At 62.7% G+C, this 21571-nt stretch overlaps 1 protein-coding gene across 1 annotated transcript in view; it reads right to left on the bottom strand.

The window, feature by feature from the left end:
• Positions 1–981: 981 nt before the first annotated feature.
• Positions 982–21571, bottom strand: part of LOC309594886 (G2/M phase-specific E3 ubiquitin-protein ligase-like) — a gene marked incomplete at both ends in the record, with an annotated part of 117168 nt that continues 96578 nt past the window's right edge. Inside the window, 7 exon segments of the mRNA XM_082321288.1 lie at positions 982–1010; positions 4921–5039; positions 5192–5289; positions 5583–5655; positions 5657–5710; positions 5712–5882; positions 12939–13063. Coding sequence (XP_082177414.1) covers positions 982–1010; positions 4921–5039; positions 5192–5289; positions 5583–5655; positions 5657–5710; positions 5712–5882; positions 12939–13063 — 669 coding nt within the window.

Raw genomic sequence — 21571 nt, 5'->3', positions numbered from 1 at the left:
CCGGGTCAGCCTGTGCCCGGCGACACAGCATGCATGCTGGAGGGGAGAGAGCAAATGGCACCGGGAATGAGCACCTCTGCGGGGCCGGGGGAAGCGTCCCTGAGGGCTGTTCCCCACGGGCCTGCTCTGTCCCTGCCTAGCTGGCTGATGGGCAGGGCTGGAGGCCTTGGAGAGGAAGGGGGCATTGCAGGCCCGGGTGTCCCAGCAGGTGCCCGCTGCCGGGCCTGGGCCCCGCTTGCTGAGGAAAGGAGGGGCCCTGCCCCGGGGCGGTTGGGGAGCTCCTGCCTCCCCCTGCCACCGCTCTCGGCCCCACGCTGACCGCCCCGACAAGCCCTGCGCCAGGCTGTGGGAGGGAGACTTTGCTCTCACCCTGCTCCATCGAGTCAGAGGCCTCGGGCTTCCTTGCACTCATGGCGCACGTCAACGGTGAGCGTTTGGAGAGTCCCTGTCCCAGCAGCGCTGGGGTGCCTCCTCCAAATGTTCCTCTGCTGACTCTGAGGGAGAAGCAGGAGGCGGGTGAGGGAGAAGGGAGACGCAGCTGAGCTTGCAGCACAGGCCCAGAGCCCCGAGGTGTGGGGCCCCCCTCCTCGCTGGGCAGCCCCGCACAAGCCCCGTCCCTCCCCTGCCCTCTCCTCACCTCACCAGGGCGCACTGATGCACAGCCCGAGCCCAGCGCTCCTGTTTGTGGGCTTGCCCCCGCGAGTCACAGTGGCCGCTGTGACATCATCGCCACTGGCCCGCCTGCGCCCCAGACATGGGCAGGGACGCCCTCGGCCGCCTGCCACCCACTCTGAGGCGGCCCCTGCCTCACGGGGGTGTCTGTGAAGTGGCAAGGCAGGGGCCCGAGCCCTCGGCACCCACATAACCGGGGCGGCTGCTCCTGCGGCAAGCGCAGAGTCAAATGCCAGGTGCCGCGGGGCAGCCGTCGAGGGTGGCACCGTTGGCCGAAAGGTGCTGTTCAGGCAGTGCGACTCCAGGGCTCTAGGCCGGGCCAAGGGAAAGCTCTGCTCCTGCCCCCGGCACGGGGAGTGCTGCCAGCAGGTCGGGGAAGGTGATCCTTCCTCTCTGCGCCACCCTGGTAAGGCTGCATCTGCAGTGTTGCCTCCGGTTCTGGGCTCCCCAGTAGAGGGGACAGAAGCGATCTTTGAGCCTGACCTGGGCTCACACATCCCGTCCGCTCAGACGTGGCGGGTGGCCGGGGCACAGCACAGGACCTCAGGACGGCACCTAAATGTCGCAGGTGGCCCAACATCTTTCTCTTGAACACCTTAGCGCTTTGGTGATGTGCTGCCTCCAGAACAAAAAGCAGCAGGACCGCAAGCTGGGGAGTGACGGCAGAAATGGCCTTTTTCCGTGGCAATAAACTGCCTTTCAGAGTCAGTGCGAGGCTTTCCTTGGTGGGGTAGGAAGCTGCAAGCGACTGTGGGGCATCTTCGGAGGCGGTGGGTGGGAGCGTTGATCTGTTTGAGGGCAGAACGGCTCTACAGAGGGATCTGGACAGGCTGCATCGGTGGGCCCCGAGGGTTGTCAAGCACTGGAACAGGCCGCCCGGGGAAGTGGTTGAGTCCCCATCCCGGGAGGTGTTTAAAAGACGGGTAGACGTGGCGCTTAGGGCCGTGGCTTAGTGGTGGACTTGGCAGTGCTAGGTCAACAGTTAGACTCGATGATCTTAAGGGTCTTTTCCAACCTAAACGATTCTATGATTCTAATTACCATTCAATTACTGCTCAGTCGCCATTTGATTACCATTTGATTCTCATTCCATCATTGATTAATTGCCATTTGACCATCGCGTAATCATTGATAAAACCCTTTTAGTTAACCCCACAACGATGACTTCTCTGCAGAATTGCCCTGCGACACCAGGACAAAGACCAGACGGTGTCTCAGGCACAACCAGAGTAGGAAAAAAGAGATGCGAAACCCAGTATTGGAGAATCCAGGTCCGCAATGCAATTCAGGACCAAGGCAGAAACCTGAAACCCCCGGAAGCCCTTCTACAATACTAGCTGGCTGACCCTGCCGAGAGTGACTAGAGGCTTCCCAGGCTGACCTCCTTCAGCTCCTGCTTTTAGAGTGTCCTCGGCCATCCTCTTCTACCGGCCACCTTCCAAGCCGAAGTCTGGTGCGCAGGGTTTCCTTCCCACCAGGCTTTCTGAGATTTCGCTCGGCCTTCCAACGCCAGCGCGTTACAGAGCTCCGTTCGCTAGATGGCGACAGAGGTGAACGGTGCCAGGGAACAAGCTCCTCGGTTCCGAGCGAGGCTGTGCGTGAGCACAGCTCTTTGGCCAGCTCCACTTGACGAGCTCCATTGCTCAGGAGTGCCTCGGAGCTCCCATCGCAATCCCCCTGAAGAGCACTCCCTGTCTGGCCGTGTCTAGCCCTCACACCTTCCCAATCACAGCAGTCAAGAAGAGAAGGACAAAGTGCTGCCACCGAGTTCTCTTTCGGACCCTCTCTACCTCATTGCCTCTTTGTTGGCAGAAAAGGCCATCAGGTCTGCCGGGTTCCCCTGCCTTCCTCAGAGAGGACAGCTGCTCCCTCCTTGAAGGAATCAACTTTCATGCTGCGCTAGGGAAGGCACTTAATGCACACACCGTAAGACTACCTCTAGTTTGCCCGAAGGGCAAGTCTGGTCGTTCAGACCTGTACAGCCACCCCACGAAGGGATATCCTTCGCGCTTTGGTCACCATTATTCTTTGATTCAGCCTTGTAGCTCTCCACCCACTTCCACGGAGCTGTTCAGCAGTCACTCTGCACCAACTCTTTTCTCCTTCTTGCACTACAAAGGTACTTGCTGGTCTCCAACAGGAGAGAAACCCTTTCGGTTGACTGACAGTTCCCAGGCCCCTTGTTACCCTCCCGTAGAGCACATGTGATTGTTTGGCTCTAAAGGGCGTATGACGGGACTCAAGCCCTCAGTAACAGTTACTGCTCTGACTCTCCTGAAGTCTCCACAGAGGAGTAAAGTCCTTCCCAGGTGTTTGCAATCTCTATTAAAAAGGATTTCTTGGCTTATACTGCACGAAGGAAGCCTTCCGTTGGTAGAGCAGCAATCACGTTGGGGAACAGGAGACAGAACTGGGGAACGGGGAATGCCCTTTGGCTACCGTAGAAACACAACCTACAGCAATCTTCATGTTGCAAATACAGACGTGACACTGAACTGAACTTCTAAAGAAAAGCGGCTTTGCCACTTTGCTGCAATTCTCACTAAGCTGGGCAACGAGGATAGGAAATTGCTTCTAGCCTTGTCCAGAACGGAACAGAGTTGAAGGGTGTGAAAAGTCGCTGGGGCCGGGGCGCGTGATTTTGGGGGGCGAGCCGCGAGGGCCATGCCGGGCGGGCAGGCGCACACAGCCTACATTGCCGGAAGATGGGCGGCGGTGCTGACTGGGCCGTGCCGGGCCAGGCTGCCCTTCTGGGGGTAGGGGCAGAGACCCCCGGTCCCGGGGGAGGGGGTGAACTTCCCCCGGGAAAACTGAGCAGGCTGCGGGGCCAGCGAGGCCCAAAGCACACGGCCATGGTGCTGGGCAGCTGGCCAAGGTCAGCTCGCAAGGAGGGAGGTCTGGGGAGGGTGCTGCCAGCCCCCGGGGAGAAGACAACCCTCTGGGCCCAGCCCTTAACGCTGGCCCTCGAGCAAGGGAGAGGTGGAGGAGGAGGAGGAAGCCAACAAATGAGTGTGGAATCTCCCAGGGCACAGATTAACGGCCAACTTTATTGTGCCGGTGGAGGGGCATCAGGGCCAGCACTCGAGGACGGCACACGGCTGGTCCCACGGCAGCGTCCGGGCCGACTGTAGGGGGTTTGGGCCTGACGTTGCAAGCGGGAGCGGTCTCGCATGCGCACGGGCCCAGGGGGGCTGGAGCGTCTGCCGTTCTCGAGCGCTGGCGAGCTGCAGGAGGACCCCGATGGCAGCTGGCTGGCGGTGCCGGGGCTGCTTGTCTCAGGTGCTGGGGAGCTGCGGGACGGCCCCAGTGCCACCTGGCTGGGGGTGCTGCTCTCAGCACTTGGTGCTGGCGCACGGCTGCTCTCACGGGGTCTGCTGGGCCGGCTGTAGGGCTTTTGGGCCCGACGGTTCAACCGGGAGCGGTTTCGCAGGCGGTCGGGCCCAGGGGGGCTGGAGCGGCTGCTGTCCTGAAGCACAGGGGAGCCGCGGGACGGCCCTGATGCCGCATTGCCGGGGGTGCTGGTCGCCGGTGCCAGGGAGCCGTGGGATGGCCCTAATGCCGCCTGGCTGCTGGGGCTGGGGCTGGTGGTGTCCGGTACCAGCGAGCTGTGGGACAGCCCCAGCACTGCCTGGCTGGGCGTGCTGCTCTCAACGCTTGGTGCTGGCGCACGGCTCCCATTACGACATCTTCTGGGCCGGCCGTAGGGATATTGGGCCCGACGTTGTAATCGGGAGCGGTCTCGTAGCCGCTCAGGCCCAGGGGGGCTGGAGCAGCTGCTGCCCTGAAGTGCTGGGGAGCCACAGGAGGACCTCAGGGGTGCCTGGCTGGCAGTGCTGGGGCTGCTGCTCTGCGGTGCTGGAGATCCGAGAGACTGCCCTGATGCCGCCTGGCTGGCAGTGCTGGGGCTGCTGGTCTGCGGTGGTGGGGAGCCGCAGGAGGACCCCGATGCCGCCTGGCTGCCGGGGCTGGGGCTGCTGGTCTGCGGTGCCAGGGAGCCGTGGGAAGGCCCTGATCCTGACTGGCTGGCAGTGCTGGGGCCGGCGAGCTCTGAGCTGGCACTGGAGGCTGTAAGGGGAAGCAGGAGGGTCAAGGGCCTGGCCCCGCAGGCCTGGGGCAGGATAGGCCACAGCGCTGCCCCCAGCCCTCCTGGAGCAGAGAGGCTTTGCAAGCCCACACTGGGCACCCACTGGCAGGCCTTGCCTGGCCCCTGGCCGCAGCCCAGGGGTACCCAGGTGCTTTGCCTCTTACCGGTGCCCAGGCCAGCACAGCTGTCGCACTCCCAGCTGGCCGTGCTGTTCCTCAGGTAGGAGCAGCGTCTGTGGGTGCCCTCGGCAGCGCAGGAGCAGCACAGAAGCAGTTGCCAGGGCCTGGGGAAGCAAACGGATTCATGGCTGTGAGGACAAAGTGACCGCAGCACGGGATTGTCCGGCAGAGCTCTTGTTCTTCGTCCTTCCGCTTCGAGCCCTTGGCGAGACAGAGATCCCGTGCAGAACCCCGGGGTGCAGCTTTGGCAACTTACCCCTCTTCCTCTGCCTGCTCCCTGCCTCCTGGGCAAAGGCACTCACTGGCATCGCAGCGGCTGTGCCTCTCACTTAGTGCTGCGTATGCACGGCTGTCCTCCCATGACGGCAGTCTGATGGAGAAAGGAAAATTGATGAGCCCCTGCTGCCCCGCAATAAGGCAGACACGGGGCGTCCCTGCTCTTCCCCCTCTGCCCTGTTTCCAGCTCCTTGCGTGAAGCTGAAGCGCAGACACACGGGACAGCGGAGGGCCAGGACTGCTGGGGCAGGCCCTGGCACGGCACAGCGCTTGCACCCTCCTGTCTTGCGAGCCGGGCAGAAGGACACCAACCTGAAGGGGATTTGGATCCCCATGGCAAGCATTTCGCAGAGAAAGAGATCCTTATCTCTACAGAGGGGGCACTGGAAGCAAGAAATGCCAGCGCCCGCAGCCTGTCCCTGCAGGAGAAACACAAGGAGCAGGAGTGAGGTCCTGGTGCTGCTGAGCGCCTGCCGTGCCCCGGGGGCGAGGGAACGGCTCCTACCTGGATGCAGCCCCTGTGGAACCAGGCGTGTTTGCACGCTGGGCACACCATGGTGCCGTAGGACTTTCTGTCCTCCACAAGGTCGAGGCAGATGAGGCAGGTGGTGGTGTTCTCCTCCGGAGCCGCCTCCACTGCCTGCTCTGGACGGTGCTCCCAGCAGAAAGACCTGGGGGGAGGCAGAAAGGGTTGGGCGAGGTGAGAAGCGCTGGGTCCTTCCGTGGTGGTGGCTAGGAGGGGGAAGGAGGTGTGAAGGAGCCCCAGACCTTGCCCGGCTCTGGCTCTGCCTGTGACCGGCCGCTGGGAAGGGTCACTATGGGTTCCCTTCTTGTTTGGCTGATGCTGACAGGAAGGGGACTGAAGGCGAGGAGCCTCTGCCACGAGGGCCAGCTGCCCTTACCTGTAGAGCCCAAAGAACTGGGTGACGCATCCGCCCTCCACGGCACAGGGGAGATGGAAGCTGCGGTCGCAGCACGTCTCGTGGCAGGTGATGGTGGCCCCGCTCTCGCCACAGACGAAGCAGTGCTGGAAAGAGCAGAGCAGCCGCCATCAGCGGCAGCCTCAGGGCCTCCGCAGCCAGCCCCACACCTCCGGGCAGGGCGCAGGATGTGGCCGCTGCTAGGCCACACCGCGCAGATCCGCCTGGCGGAGGAGGCTCCTGTGCTGGAGCCTCTGTGGAGCTGCTGGGAACAAGACTTCTGTCTCCAGAGCTGGTTGGAAGGGCTGGGCTTTCTTTCTTGGGCTCTGGGCCAAGGTCCCGCAAACCTCTCCTGGCACAAATCTCCCTGTTCTTGGCGGGTCCTCACCTTCTGTGCTGCCCGCACGATTGTGCGTCGAATATCCTGAGGGAGAAATCCCAGGAGTCCTACTCCCTTGAGCCCTTTCTGAAAAAGCTCGTTGGCAAAATACTGCAGAAGAGAAAAGACGAGGAGTTGATGAGGAGTGTGTGGCAGGGACTGCCTGTCGGAAAGCTGGAGGGAGCCCCGGAGGAACTCACCAGGCAAAACACATGGGCACAGAGCCCTCGCTTCTGCAGTTTGTGCCCGCAGATATCCGGGTCAGCCTGTGCCCGGCGACACAGCATGCATGCTGGAGGGGAGAGAGCAAATGGCACCGGGAATGAGCACCTCTGCGGGGCCGGGGGAAGCGTCCCTGAGGGCTGTTCCCCACGGGCCTGCTCTGTCCCTGCCTAGCTGGCTGATGGGCAGGGCTGGAGGCCTCGGAGAGGAAGGGGGCATTGCAGGCCCGGGTGTCCCAGCAGGTGCCCGCTGCCCGGCCTGGGCCCCGCTTGCTGAGGAAAGGAGGGGCCCTGCCCCGGGGCGGTTGGGGAGCTCCTGCCTCCCCCTGCCACCGCTCTCGGCCCCACGCTGACTGCCCCGACAACCCCGCGCCAGGCTGTGGGAGGGAGACTTTGCTCTCACCCTGCTCCATCGAGTCAGAGGCCTCGGGCTTCCTTGCACTCATGGCGCACGTCAACGGTGAGCGTTTGGAGAGTCCCTGTCCCAGCAGCGCTGGGGTGCCTCCTCCAAATGCTCCTCTGCTGACTCTGAGGGAGAAGCAGGAGGCGGGTGAGGGAGAAGGGAGACGCAGCTGAGCTTGCAGCACAGGCCCAGAGCCCCGAGGTGTGGGGCCCCCCTCCTCGCTGGGCAGCCCCGCGCAAGCCCCGTCCCTCCCCTGCCCTCTCCTCACCTCACCAGGGCGCACTGATGCACAGCCCGAGCCCAGCGCTCCTGTTTGTGGGCTTGCCCCCGCGGGTCACAGTGGCCGCTGTGACATCATCGCCGCTGGCCCGCCTGCGCCCCAAACATGGGCAGGGACGCCCTCGGCCGCCTGCCACCCACTCTGAGGCGGCCCCTGCCTCACAGGGGTGTCTGTGAAGTGCCAAGGCAGGGGCCCGAGCCCTCGGCACCCACATAACCGGGGCGGCTGCTCCTGCGGCAAGCGCAGAGTCAAATGCCAGGTGCCGCGGGGCAGCCGTCGAGGGTGGCACCGTTGGCCGAAAGGTGCTGTTCAGGCAGTGCGACTCCAGGGCTCCAGCCCTGGCCAAGGGAAAGCTCTGCTCCTGCCCCCGGCACGGGGAGTGCTGTCAGCAGGTCGGGGAAGGTGATCCTTCCTCTCTGCGCCACCCTGGTAAGGCTGCATCTGCAGTATTGCCTCCGGTTCTGGGCTCCCCAGTAGAGGGGACAGAAGCGACCTTTGAGCCTGACCTGGGCTCACACATCCCGTCCGCTCAGACGCGGCGGGTGGCCGGGGCACAGCACAGGACCTCAGGACAGCACCTAAATGTCGCAGGTGGCCCAACATCTTTCTCTTGAACACCTTAGCGCTTTGGTGATGTGCTGCCTCCAGAACAAAAAGCAGCAGGACCGCAAGCTGGGGAGTGACGGCGGAAATGGCCTTTTTCCGTGGCAATAAACTGCCTTTCAGAGTCAGTGCGAGGCTTTCCTTGGTGGGGTAGGAAGCTGCAAGCGACTGTGGGGCATCTTCGGAGGCGGTGGGTGGGAGCGTTGATCTGTTTGAGGGCAGAACGGCTCTACAGAGGGATCTGGACAGGCTGCATCGGTGGGCCCCGAGGGTTGTCAAGCACTGGAACAGGCCGCCCGGGGAAGTGGTTGAGTCCCCATCCCGGGAGGTGTTTAAAAGACGGGTAGACGTGGCGCTTAGGGCCGTGGCTTAGTGGTGGACTTGGCAGTGCTAGGTCAACAGTTGGACTCAATGATCTTAAGGGTCTTTTCCAACCTAAACGATTCTATGATTCTAATTACCATTCAATTACTGCTCAGTCGCCATTTGATTACCATTTGATTCTCATTCCATCATTGATTAATTGCCATTTGACCATCGCGTAATCATTGATAAAACCCTTTTAGTTAACCCCACAACGATGACTTCTCTGCAGAATTGCCCTGCGACACCAGGACAAAGACCAGACGGTGTCTCAGGCACAACCAGAGTAGGAAAAAAGAGATGCGAAACCCAGTATTGGAGAATCCAGGTCCGCAATGCAATTCAGGACCAAGGCAGAAACCTGAAACCCCCGGAAGCCCTTCTACAATACTAGCTGGCTGACCCTGCCGAGAGTGACTAGAGGCTTCCCAGGCTGACCTCCTTCAGCTCCTGCTTTTAGAGTGTCCTCGGCCATCCTCTTCTACCGGCCACCTTCCAAGCCGAAGTCTGGTGCGCAGGGTTTCCTTCCCACCAGGCTTTCTGAGATTTCGCTCGGCCTTCCAACGCCAGCGCGTTACAGAGCTCCGTTCGCTAGATGGCGACAGAGGTGAACGGTGCCAGGGAACAAGCTCCTCGGTTCCGAGCGAGGCTGTGCGTGAGCACAGCTCTTTGGCCAGCTCCACTTGACGAGCTCCATTGCTCAGGAGTGCCTCGGAGCTCCCATCGCAATCCCCCTGAAGAGCACTCCCTGTCTGGCCGTGTCTAGCCCTCACACCTTCCCAATCACAGCAGTCAAGAAGAGAAGGACAAAGTGCTGCCACCGAGTTCTCTTTCGGACCCTCTCTACCTCATTGCCTCTTTGTTGGCAGAAAAGGCCATCAGGTCTGCCGGGTTCCCCTGCCTTCCTCAGAGAGGACAGCTGCTCCCTCCTTGAAGGAATCAACTTTCATGCTGCGCTAGGGAAGGCACTTAATGCACACACCGTAAGACTACCTCTAGTTTGCCCGAAGGGCAAGTCTGGTCGTTCAGACCTGTACAGCCACCCCACGAAGGGATTTCCTTCGCGCTTTGGTCACCATTATTCTTTGATTCAGCCTTGTAGCTCTCCGCCCACTTCCACGGAGCTGTTCAGCAGTCACTCTGCACCAACTCTTTTCTCCTTCTTGCACTACAAAGGTACTTGCTGGTCTCCAACAGGAGGGAAACCCTTTCGGTTGACTGACAGTTCCCAGGCCCCTTGTTACCCTCCCGTAGAGCACATGTGATTGTTTGGCTCTAAAGGGCGTATGACGGGACTCAAGCCCTCAGTAACAGGTACTGCTCTGACTCTCCTGAAGTCTCCACAGAGGAGTAAAGTCCTTCCCAGGTGTTTGCAATCTCTATTAAAAAGGATTTCTTGGCTTATACTGCACGAAGGAAGCCTTCCGTTGGTAGAGCAGCAATCACGTTGGGGAACAGGAGACAGAACTGGGGAACGGGGAATGCCCTTTGGCTACCGTAGAAACACAACCTACAGCAATCTTCATGTTGCAAATACAGACGTGACACTGAACTGAACTTCTAAAGAAAAGCGGCTTTGCCACTTTGCTGCAATTCTCACTAAGCTGGGCAACGAGGATAGGAAATTGCTTCTAGCCTTGTCCAGAACGGAACAGAGTTGAAGGGTGTGAAAAGTCGCTGGGGCCGGGGCGCGTGATTTTGGGGGGCGAGCCGCGAGGGCCATGCCGGGCGGGCGGGCGCACACAGCCTACATTGCCGGAAGATGGGCGGCGGTGCTGACTGGGCCGTGCCGGGCCAGGCTGCCCTTCTGGGGGTAGGGGCAGAGACCTCCGGTCCCGGGGGAGGGTGTGAACTTCCCCCGGGAAAACTGAGCAGGCTGCGGGGCCAGCGAGGCCCAAAGCACACGGCCATGGTGCTGGGCAGCTGGCCAAGGTCAGCTCGCAAGGAGGGAGGTCTGGGGAGGGTGCTGCCAGCCCCCGGGGAGAAGACAACCCTCTGGGCCCAGCCCTTAACGCTGGCCCTCGAGCAAGGGAGAGGTGGAGGAGGAAGCCGACAAATGAGTGTGGAATCTCCCAGGGCACAGATTAACGGCCAACTTTATTGTGCCGGTGGAGGGGCATCAGGGCCAGCACTCGAGGACGGCACACGGCTGGTCCCACGGCAGCGTCCGGGCCGACTGTAGGGGGTTTGGGCCCGACGTTGCAAGCGGGAGCGGTCTCGCATGCGCACGGGCCCAGGGGGGCTGGAGCGTCTGCCGTTCTCGAGCGCTGGCGAGCTGCAGGAGGACCCCGATGGCAGCTGGCTGGCGGTGCTGGGGCTGCTTGTCTCAGGTGCTGGGGAGCTGCGGGACAGCCCCAGTGCCACCTGGCTGGGGGTGCTGCTCTCAGCACTTGGTGCTGGCGCACGGCTGCTCTCACGGGGTCTGCTGGGCCGGCTGTAGGGCTTTTGGGCCCGACGGTTCAACCGGGAACAGTTTCGCAGGCGGTCGGGCCCAGGGGGGCTGGAGCGGCTGCTGTCCTGAAGCACAGGGGAGCTGTGGGATGGCCCTGATGCCGCATTGCCGGGGGTGCTGGTCGCCGGTGCCAGGGAGCCGTGGGACGGCCCTAATGCCGCCTGGCTGCTGGGGCTGGGGCTGGTGGTGTCCGGTACCAGCGAGCCGTGGGACAGCCCCAGCACTGCCTGGCTGGGCGTGCTGCTCTCAACGCTTGGTGCTGGCGCACGGCTCCCATTACGACATCTTCTGGGCCGGCCGTAGGGATTTTGGGCCCGACGTTGTAATCGGGAGCGGTCTCGTAGCCGCTCAGGCCCAGGGGGGCTGGAGCAGCTGCTGCCCTGAAGTGCTGGGGAGCCACAGGAGGACCTCAGGGGTGCCTGGCTGGCAGTGCTGGGGCTGCTGCTCTGCGGTGCTGGAGATCCGAGAGACTGCCCTGATGCCGCCTGGCTGGCAGTGCTGGGGCTGCTGGTCTGCGGTGCTGGAGATCCGAGAGACTGCCCTGATGCCGCCTGGCTGGCAGTGCTGGGGCTGCTGGTCTGCGGTGGTGGGGAGCCGCAGGAGGACCCCGATGCCGCCTGGCTGCCGGGGCTGGGGCTGTTGGTCTCCGGTGCCAGGGAGCCGTGGGAAGGCCCTGATCCTGACTGGCTGGCAGTGCTGGGGCCGGCGAGCTCTGAGCTGGCACTGGAGGCTGTAAGGGGAAGCAGGAGGGTCAAGGGCCTGGCCCCGCAGGCCTGGGGCAGGATAGGCCACAGCGGTGCCCCCAGCCCTCCTGGAGCAGAGAGGCTTTGCAAGCCCACCCTGGGCACCCACTGGCAGGCCTTGCCTGGCCCCTGGCCCCAGCCCAGGGGTACCCAGGTGCTTTGCCTCTTACCGGTGCCCAGGCCAGCACAGCTGTCGCACTCCCAGCTGGCCGTGCTGTTCCTCAGGTAGGAGCAGCGTCTGTGGGTGCCCTCGGCAGCGCAGGAGCAGCACAGAAGCAGTTGCCAGGGCCTGGGGAAGCAAACGCATTCATGGCTGTGAGGACAAAGTGACCGCAGCACGGGATTGTCTGGCAGAGCTCTTGTTCTTCGTCCTTCCGCTTCGAGCCCTTGGCGAGACAGAGATCCCGTGCAGAACCCCGGGGTGCAGCTTTGGCAACTTACCCCTCTTCCTCTGCCTGCTCCCTGCCTCCTGGGCAAAGGCACTCACTGGCATCGCAGCGGCTGTGCCTCTCACTTAGTGCTGCGTATGCACGGCTGTCCTCCCATGACGGCAGTCTGATGGAGAAAGGAAAATTGATGAGCCCCTGCTGCCCCGCAATAAGGCAGACACGGGGCGTCCCTGCTCTTCCCCCTCTGCCTTGTTTCCAGCTCCTTGCGTGAAGCTGAAGCGCAGACACACGGGACAGCAGAGGGCCAGGACTGCTGGGGCAGGCCCTGGCACGGCACAGCACTTGCACCCTCCTGTCTTGCGAGCCGGGCAGAAGGACACCAACCTGAAGGGGATTTGGATCCCCATGGCAAGCATTTCGCAGAGAAAGAGATCCTTATCTCTACAGAGGGGGCACTGGAAGCAAGAAATGCCAGCGCCCGCAGCCTGTCCCTGCAGGAGAAACATCAGGAGCAGGAGTGAGGCCCTGGTGCTGCTGAGCGCCTGCCGTGCCCCGGGGGCGAGGGAACGGCTCCTACCTGGATGCAGCCCCTGTGGAACCAGGCGTGTTTGCACGCTGGGCACACCATGGTGCCGTAGGACTTTCTGTCCTCCACAAGGTCGAGGCAGATGAGGCAGGTGGTGGTGTTCTCCTCCGGAGCCGCCTCCACTGCCTGCTCTGGACGGTGCTCCCAGCAGAAAGACCTGGGGGGAGGCAGAAAGGGTTGGGCGAGGTGAGAAGCGCTGGGTCCTTCCGTGGTGGTGGCTAGGAGGGGGAAGGAGGTGTGAAGGAGCCCCAGACCTTGCCCGGCTCTGGCTCTGCCTGTGACCGGCCGCTGGGAAGGGTCACTGTGGGTTCCCTTCTTGTTTGGCTGATGCTGACAGGAAGGGGACTGAAGGCGAGGAGCCTCTGCCACGAGGGCCAGCTGCCCTTACCTGTAGAGCCCAAAGAACTGGGTGACGCATCCGCCCTCCACGGCACAGGGGAGATGGAAGCTGCGGTCGCAGCCCGTCTCCCGGCAGGTGATGGTGGCCCCGCTCTCGCCACAGACGAAGCAGTGCTGGAAAGAGCAGAGCAGCCGCCATCAGCGGCAGCCTCAGGGCCTCCGCAGCCAGCCCCACACCTCCGGGCAGGGCGCAGGATGTGGCCGCTGCTAGGCCACACCGCGCAGATCCGCCTGGCGGAGGAGGCTCCTGTGCTGGAGCCTCTGTGGAGCTGCTGGGAACAAGACTTCTGTCTCCAGAGCTGGTTGGAAGGGCTGGGCTTTCTTTCTTGGGCTCTGGGCCAAGGTCCCGCAAACCTCTCCTGGCACAAATCTCCCTGTTCTTGGCGGGTCCTCACCTTCTGTGCTGCCCGCACGATTGTGCGTCGAATATCCTGAGGGAGAAATCCCAGGAGTCCTACTCCCTTGAGCCCTTTCTGAAAAAGCTCGTTGGCAAAATACTGCAGAAGAGAAAAGACGAGGAGTTGATGAGGAGTGTGTGGCAGGGACTGCCTGTCGGAAAGCTGGAGGGAGCTCCGGAGGAACTCACCAGGCAAAACACATGGGCACAGAGCCCTCGCTTCTGCAGTTTGCGCCCGCAGATATCCGGGTCAGCCTGTGCCCGGCGACACAGCATGCATGCTGGAGGGGAGAGAGCAAATGGCACCGGGAATGAGCACCTCTGCGGGGCCGGGGGAAGCGTCCCTGAGGGCTGTTCCCCACGGGCCTGCTCTGTCCCTGCCTAGCTGGCTGATGGGCAGGGCTGGAGGCCTTGGAGAGGAAGGGGGCATTGCAGGCCCGGGTGTCCCAGCAGGTGCCCGCTGCCCGGCCTGGGCCCCGGGCTTGCTGAGGAAAGGAGGGGCCCTGCCCCGGGGCGGTTGGGGAGCTCCTGCCTCCCCCTGCCACCGCTCTCAGCCCCACGCTGACCGCCCCGACAACCCCTGCGCCAGGCTGTGGGAGGGAGACTTTGCTCTCACCCTGCTCCATCGAGTCAGAGGCCTCGGGCTTCCTTGCACTCATGGCGCACGTCAACGGTGAGCGTTTGGAGAGTCCCTGTCCCAGCAGCGCTGGGGTGCCTCCTCCAAATGCTCCTCTGCTGACTCTGAGGGAGAAGCAGGAGGCGGGTGAGGGAGAAGGGAGACGCAGCTGAGCTTGCAGCACAGGCCCAGAGCCCCGAGGTGTGGGGCCCCCCTCCTCGCTGGGCAGCCCTGCGCAAGCCCCGTCCCTCCCCTGCCCTCTCCTCACCTCACCAGGGCGCACTGATGCACAGCCCGAGCCCAGCGCTCCTGTTTGTGGGCTTGCCCCCGCGGGTCACAGTGGCCGCTGTGACATCATCGCCGCTGGCCCGCCTGCGCCCCAAACATGGGCAGGGACGCCCTCGGCCGCCTGCCACCCACTCTGAGGCGGCCCCTGCCTCACAGGGGTGTCTGTGAAGTGCCAAGGCAGGGGCCCGAGCCCTCGGCACCCACATAACCGGGGCGGCTGCTCCTGCGGCAAGCGCAGAGTCAAATGCCAGGTGCCGCGGGGCAGCCGTCGAGGGTGGCACCGTTGGCCGAAAGGTGCTGTTCAGGCAGTGCGACTCCAGGGCTCCAGCCCTGGCCAAGGGAAAGCTCTGCTCCTGCCCCCGGCACGGGGAGTGCTGCCAGCAGGTCGGGGAAGGTGATCCTTCCTCTCTGCGCCACCCTGGTAAGGCTGCATCTGCAGTATTGCCTCCGGTTCTGGGCTCCCCAGTAGAGGGGACAGAAGCGACCTTTGAGCCTGACCTGGGCTCACACATCCCGTCCGCTCAGACGCAGCGGGTGGCCGGGGCACAGCACAGGACCTCAGGACGGCACCTAAATGTCGCAGGTGGCCCAACATCTTTCTCTTGAACACCTTAGCGCTTTGGTGATGTGCTGCCTCCAGAACAAAAAGCAGCAGGACCGCAAGCTGGGGAGTGACGGCGGAAATGGCCTTTTTCCGTGGCAATAAACTGCCTTTCAGAGTCAGTGCGAGGCTTTCCTTGGTGGGGTAGGAAGCTGCAAGCGACTGTGGGGCATCTTCGGAGGCGGTGGGTGGGAGCGTTGATCTGTTTGAGGGCAGAACGGCTCTACAGAGGGATCTGGACAGGCTCCATCGGTGGGCCCCGAGGGTTGTCAAGCACTGGAACAGGCCGCCCGGGGAAGTGGCTGAGTCCCCATCCCGGGAGGTGTTTAAAAGACGGGTAGACGTGGCGCTTAGGGCCGTGGCTTAGTGGTGGACTTGGCAGTGCTAGGTCAACAGTTGGACTCAATGATCTTAAGGGTCTTTTCCAACCTAAACGATTCTATGATTCTAATTACCATTCAATTACTGCTCAGTCGCCATTTGATTACCATTTGATTCTCATTCCATCATTGATTAATTGCCATTTGACCATCGCGTAATCATTGATAAAACCCTTTTAGTTAACCCCACAAAGATGACTTCTCTGCAGAATTGCCCTGCGACACCAGGACAAAGACCAGACGGTGTCTCAGGCACAACCAGAGTAGGAAAAAAGAGATGCGAAACCCAGTATTGGAGAATCCAGGTCCGCAATGCAATTCAGGACCAAGGCAGAAACCTGAAACCCCCGGAAGCCCTTCTACAATACTAGCTGGCTGACCCTGCCGAGAGTGACTAGAGGCTTCCCAGGCTGACCTCCTTCAGCTCCTGCTTTTAGAGTGTCCTCGGCCATCCTCTTCTACCGGCCACCTTCCAAGCCGAAGTCTGGTGCGCAGGGTTTCCTTCCCACCAGGCTTTCTGAGATTTCGCTCGGCCTTCCAACGCCAGCGCGTTACAGAGCTCCGTTCGCTAGATGGCGACAGAGGTGAACGGTGCCAGGGAACAAGCTCCTCGGTTCCGAGCGAGGCTGTGCGTGAGCACAGCTCTTTGGCCAGCTCCACTTGACGAGCTCCATTGCTCAGGAGTGCCTCGGAGCTCCCATCGCAATCCCCCTGAAGAGCACTCCCTGTCTGGCCGTGTCTAGCCCTCACACCTTCCCAATCACAGCAGTCAAGAAGAGAAGGACAAAGTGCTGCCACCGAGTTCTCTTTCGGACCCTCTCTACCTCATTGCCTCTTTGTTGGCAGAAAAGGCCATCAGGTCTGCCGGGTTCCCCTGCCTTCCTCAGAGAGGACAGCTGCTCCCTCCTTGAAGGAATCAACTTTCATGCTGCGCTAGGGAAGGCACTTAATGCACACACCGTAAGACTACCTCTAGTTTGCCCGAAGGGCAAGTCTGGTCGTTCAGACCTGTACAGCCACCCCACGAAGGGATTTCCTTCGCGCTTTGGTCACCATTATTCTTTGATTCAGCCTTGTAGCTCTCCGCCCACTTCCACGGAGCTGTTCAGCAGTCACTCTGCACCAACTCTTTTCTCCTTCTTGCACTACAAAGGTACTTGCTGGTCTCCAACAGGAGGGAAACCCTTTCGGTTGACTGACAGTTCCCAGGCCCCTTGTTACCCTCCCGTAGAGCACATGTGATTGTTTGGCTCTAAAGGGCGTATGACGGGACTCAAGCCCTCAGTAACAGGTACTGCTCTGACTCTCCTGAAGTCTCCACAGAGGAGTAAAGTCCTTCCCAGGTGTTTGCAATCTCTATTAAAAAGGATTTCTTGGCTTATACTGCACGAAGGAAGCCTTCCGTTGGTAGAGCAGCAATCACGTTGGGGAACAGGAGACAGAACTGGGGAACGGGGAATGCCCTTTGGCTACCGTAGAAACACAACCTACAGCAATCTTCATGTTGCAAATACAGACGTGACACTGAACTGAACTTCTAAAGAAAAGCGGCTTTGCCACTTTGCTGTAATTCTCACTAAGCTGGGCAACGAGGATAGGAAATTGCTTCTAGCCTTGTCCAGAACGGAACAGAGTTGAAGGGTGTGAAAAGTCGCTGGGGCCGGGGCGCGTGATTTTGGGGGGCGAGCCGCGAGGGCCATGCCGGGCGGGCGGGCGCACACAGCCTACATTGCCGGAAGATGGGCGGCAGTGCTGACTGGGCCGTGCCGGGCCAGGCTGCCCTTCTGGGGGTAGGGGCAGAGACCTCCGGTCCCGGGGGAGGGTGTGAACTTCCCCCGGGAAAACTGAGCAGGCTGCGGGGCCAGCGAGGCCCAAAGCACACGGCCATGGTGCTGGGCAGCTGGCCAAGGTCAGCTCGCAAGGAGGGAGGTCTGGGGAGGGTGCTGCCAGCCCCCGGGGAGAAGACAACCCTCTGGGCCCAGCCCTTAACGCTGGCCCTCGAGCAAGGGAGAGGTGGAGGAGGAGGAGGAAGCCGACAAATGAGTGTGGAATCTCCCAGGGCACAGATTAACGGCCAACTTTATTGTGCCGGTGGAGGGGCATCAGGGCCAGCACTCGAGGACGGCACACGGCTGGTCCCACGGCAGCGTCCGGGCCGACTGTAGGGGGTTTGGGCCCGACGTTGCAAGCGGGAGCGGTCTCGCATGCGCACGGGCCCAGGGGGGCTGGAGCGTCTGCCGTTCTCGAGCGCTGGCGAGCTGCAGGAGGACCCCGATGGCAGCTGGCTGGCGGTGCTGGGGCTGCTTGTCTCAGGTGCTGGGGAGCTGCGGGACAGCCCCAGTGCCACCTGGCTGGGGGTGCTGCTCTCAGCACTTGGTGCTGGCGCACGGCTGCTCTCACGGGGTCTGCTGGGCCGGCTGTAGGGCTTTTGGGCCCGACGGTTCAACCGGGAGCGGTTTCGCAGGCGGTCGGGCCCAGGGGGGCTGGAGCGGCTGCTGTCCTGAAGCACAGGGGAGCTGTGGGATGGCCCTGATGCCGCATTGCCGGGGGTGCTGGTCGCCGGTGCCAGGGAGCCGTGGGACGGCCCTAATGCCGCCTGGCTGCTGGGGCTGGGGCTGGTGGTGTCCGGTACCAGCGAGCCGTGGGACAGCCCCAGCACTGCCTGGCTGGGCGTGCTGCTCTCAACGCTTGGTGCTGGCGCACGGCTCCCATTACGACATCTTCTGGGCCGGCCGTAGGGATTTTGGTCCCGACGTTGTAATCGGGAGCGGTCTCGTAGCCGCTCAGGCCCAGGGGGGCTGGAGCAGCTGCTGCCCTGAAGTGCTGGGGAGCCACAGGAGGACCTCAGGGGTGCCTGGCTGGCAGTGCTGGGGCTGCTGCTCTGCGGTGCTGGAGATCCGAGAGACTGCCCTGATGCCGCCTGGCTGGCAGTGCTGGGGCTGCTGGTCTGCGGTGGTGGGGAGCCGCAGGAGGACCCCGATGCCGCCTGGCTGCCGGGGCTGGGGCTGTTGGTCTCCGGTGCCAGGGAGCCGTGGGAAGGCCCTGATCCTGACTGGCTGGCAGTGCTGGGGCCGGCGAGCTCTGAGCTGGCACTGGAGGCTGTAAGGGGAAGCAGGAGGGTCAAGGGCCTGGCCCCGCAGGCCTGGGGCAGGATAGGCCAGAGCGGTGCCCCCAGCCCTCCTGGAGCAGAGAGGCTTTGCAAGCCCACCCTGGGCACCCACTGGCAGGCCTTGCCTGGCCCCTGGCCCCAGCCCAGGGGTACCCAGGTGCTTTGCCTCTTACCGGTGCCCAGGCCAGCACAGCTGTCGCACTCCCAGCTGGCCGTGCTGTTCCTCAGGTAGGAGCAGCGTCTGTGGGTGCCCTCGGCAGCGCAGGAGCAGCACAGAAGCAGTTGCCAGGGCCTGGGGAAGCAAACGGATTCATGGCTGTGAGGACAAAGTGACCGCAGCACGGGATTGTCCGGCAGAGCTCTTGTTCTTCGTCCTTCCGCTTCGAGCCCTTGGCGAGACAGAGATCCCGTGCAGAACCCCGGGGTGCAGCTTTGGCAACTTACCCCTCTTCCTCTGCCTGCTCCCTGCCTCCTGGGCAAAGGCACTCACTGGCATCGCAGCGGCTGTGCCTCTCACTTAGTGCTGCGTATGCACGGCTGTCCTCCCATGACGGCAGTCTGATGGAGAAAGGAAAATTGATGAGCCCCTGCTGCCCCGCAATAAGGCAGACACGGGGCGTCCCTGCTCTTCCCCCTCTGCCTTGTTTCCAGCTCCTTGCGTGAAGCTGAAGCGCAGACACACGGGACAGCAGAGGGCCAGGACTGCTGGGGCAGGCCCTGGCACGGCACAGCGCTTGCACCCTCCTGTCTTGCGAGCCGGGCAGAAGGACACCAACCTGAAGGGGATTTGGATCCCCATGGCAAGCATTTCGCAGAGAAAGAGATCCTTATCTCTACAGAGGGGGCACTGGAAGCAAGAAATGCCAGCGCCCGCAGCCTGTCCCTGCAGGAGAAACATCAGGAGCAGGAGTGAGGCCCTGGTGCTGCTGAGCGCCTGCCGTGCCCCGGGGGCGAGGGAACGGCTCCTACCTGGATGCAGCCCCTGTGGAACCAGGCGTGTTTGCACGCTGGGCACACCATGGTGCCGTAGGACTTTCTGTCCTCCACAAGGTCGAGGCAGATGAGGCAGGTGGTGGTGTTCTCCTCCGGAGCCGCCTCCACTGCCTGCTCTGGACGGTGCTCCCAGCAGAAAGACCTGGGGGGAGGCAGAAAGGGTTGGGCGAGGTGAGAAGCGCTGGGTCCTTCCGTGGTGGTGGCTAGGAGGGGGAAGGAGGTGTGAAGGAGCCCCAGACCTTGCCCGGCTCTGGCTCTGCCTGTGACCGGCCGCTGGGAAGGGTCACTGTGGGTTCCCTTCTTGTTTGGCTGATGCTGACAGGAAGGGGACTGAAGGCGAGGAGCCTCTGCCACGAGGGCCAGCTGCCCTTACCTGTAGAGCCCAAAGAACTGGGTGACGCATCCGCCCTCCACGGCACAGGGGAGATGGAAGCTGCGGTCGCAGCGCGTCTCGTGGCAGGTGATGGTGGCCCCGCTCTCGCCACAGACGAAGCAGTGCTGGAAAGAGCAGAGCAGCCGCCATCAGCGGCAGCCTCAGGGCCTCCGCAGCCAGCCCCACACCTCCGGGCAGGGCGCAGGATGTGGCCGCTGCTAGGCCACACCGCGCAGATCCGCCTGGCGGAGGAGGCTCCTGTGCTGGAGCCTCTGTGGAGCTGCTGGGAACAAGACTTCTGTCTCCAGAGCTGGTTGGAAGGGCTGGGCTTTCTTTCTTGGGCTCTGGGCCAAGGTCCCGCAAACCTCTCCTGGCACAAATCTCCCTGTTCTTGGCGGGTCCTCACCTTCTGTGCTGCCCGCACGATTGTGCGTCGAATATCCTGAGGGAGAAATCCCAGGAGTCCTACTCCCTTGAGCCCTTTCTGAAAAAGCTCGTTGGCAAAATACTGCAGAAGAGAAAAGACGAGGAGTTGATGAGGAGTGTGTGGCAGGGACTGCCTGTCGGAAAGCTGGAGGGAGCTCCGGAGGAACTCACCAGGCAAAACACATGGGCACAGAGCCCTCGCTTCTGCAGTTTGCGCCCGCAGATATCCGGGTCAGCCTGTGCCCGGCGACACAGCATGCATGCTGGAGGGGAGAGAGCAAATGGCACCGGGAATGAGCACCTCTGCGGGGCCGGGGGAAGCGTCCCTGAGGGCTGTTCCCCACGGGCCTGCTCTGTCCCTGCCTAGCTGGCTGATGGGCAGGGCTGGAGGCCTTGGAGAGGAAGGGGGCATTGCAGGCCCGGGTGTCCCAGCAGGTGCCCGCTGCCCGGCCTGGGCCCCGCTTGCTGAGGAAAGGAGGGGCCCTGCCCCGGGGCGGTTGGGGAGCTCCTGCCTCCCCCTGCCACCGCTCTCAGCCCCACGCTGACCGCCCCGACAACCCCTGCGCCAGGCTGTGGGAGGGAGACTTTGCTCTCACCCTGCTCCATCGAGTCAGAGGCCTCGGGCTTCCTTGCACTCATGGCGCACGTCAACGGTGAGCGTTTGGAGAGTCCCTGTCCCAGCAGCGCTGGGGTGCCTCCTCCAAATGCTCCTCTGCTGACTCTGAGGGAGAAGCAGGAGGCGGGTGAGGGAGAAGGGAGACGCAGCTGAGCTTGCAGCACAGGCCCAGAGCCCCGAGGTGTGGGGCCCCCCTCCTCGCTGGGCAGCCCCGCGCAAGCCCCGTCCCTCCCCTGCCCTCTCCTCACCTCACCAGGGCGCACTGATGCACAGCCCGAGCCCAGCGCTCCTGTTTGTGGGCTTGCCCCCGCGGGTCACAGTGGCCGCTGTGACATCATCGCCGCTGGCCCGCCTGCGCCCCAAACATGGGCAGGGACGCCCTCGGCCGCCTGCCACCCACTCTGAGGCGGCCCCTGCCTCACAGGGGTGTCTGTGAAGTGCCAAGGCAGGGGCCCGAGCCCTCGGCACCCACATAACCGGGGCGGCTGCTCCTGCGGCAAGCGCAGAGTCAAATGCCAGGTGCCGCGGGGCAGCCGTCGAGGGTGGCACCGTTGGCCGAAAGGTGCTGTTCAGGCAGTGCGACTCCAGGGCTCCAGCCCTGGCCAAGGGAAAGCTCTGCTCCTGCCCCCGGCACGGGGAGTGCTGCCAGCAGGTCGGGGAAGGTGATCCTTCCTCTCTGCGCCACCCTGGTAAGGCTGCATCTGCAGTATTGCCTCCGGTTCTGGGCTCCCCAGTAGAGGGGACAGAAGCGACCTTTGAGCCTGACCTGGGCTCACACATCCCGTCCGCTCAGACGCAGCGGGTGGCCGGGGCACAGCACAGG

Source organism: Platalea leucorodia (assembly GCF_965183815.1).
Source record: "Platalea leucorodia genome assembly, chromosome: 9".
NCBI classification, from domain to species: Eukaryota; Metazoa; Chordata; class Aves; order Pelecaniformes; family Threskiornithidae; genus Platalea; species Platalea leucorodia.
This window is presented reverse-complemented; position numbering and strand designations above follow the sequence as displayed.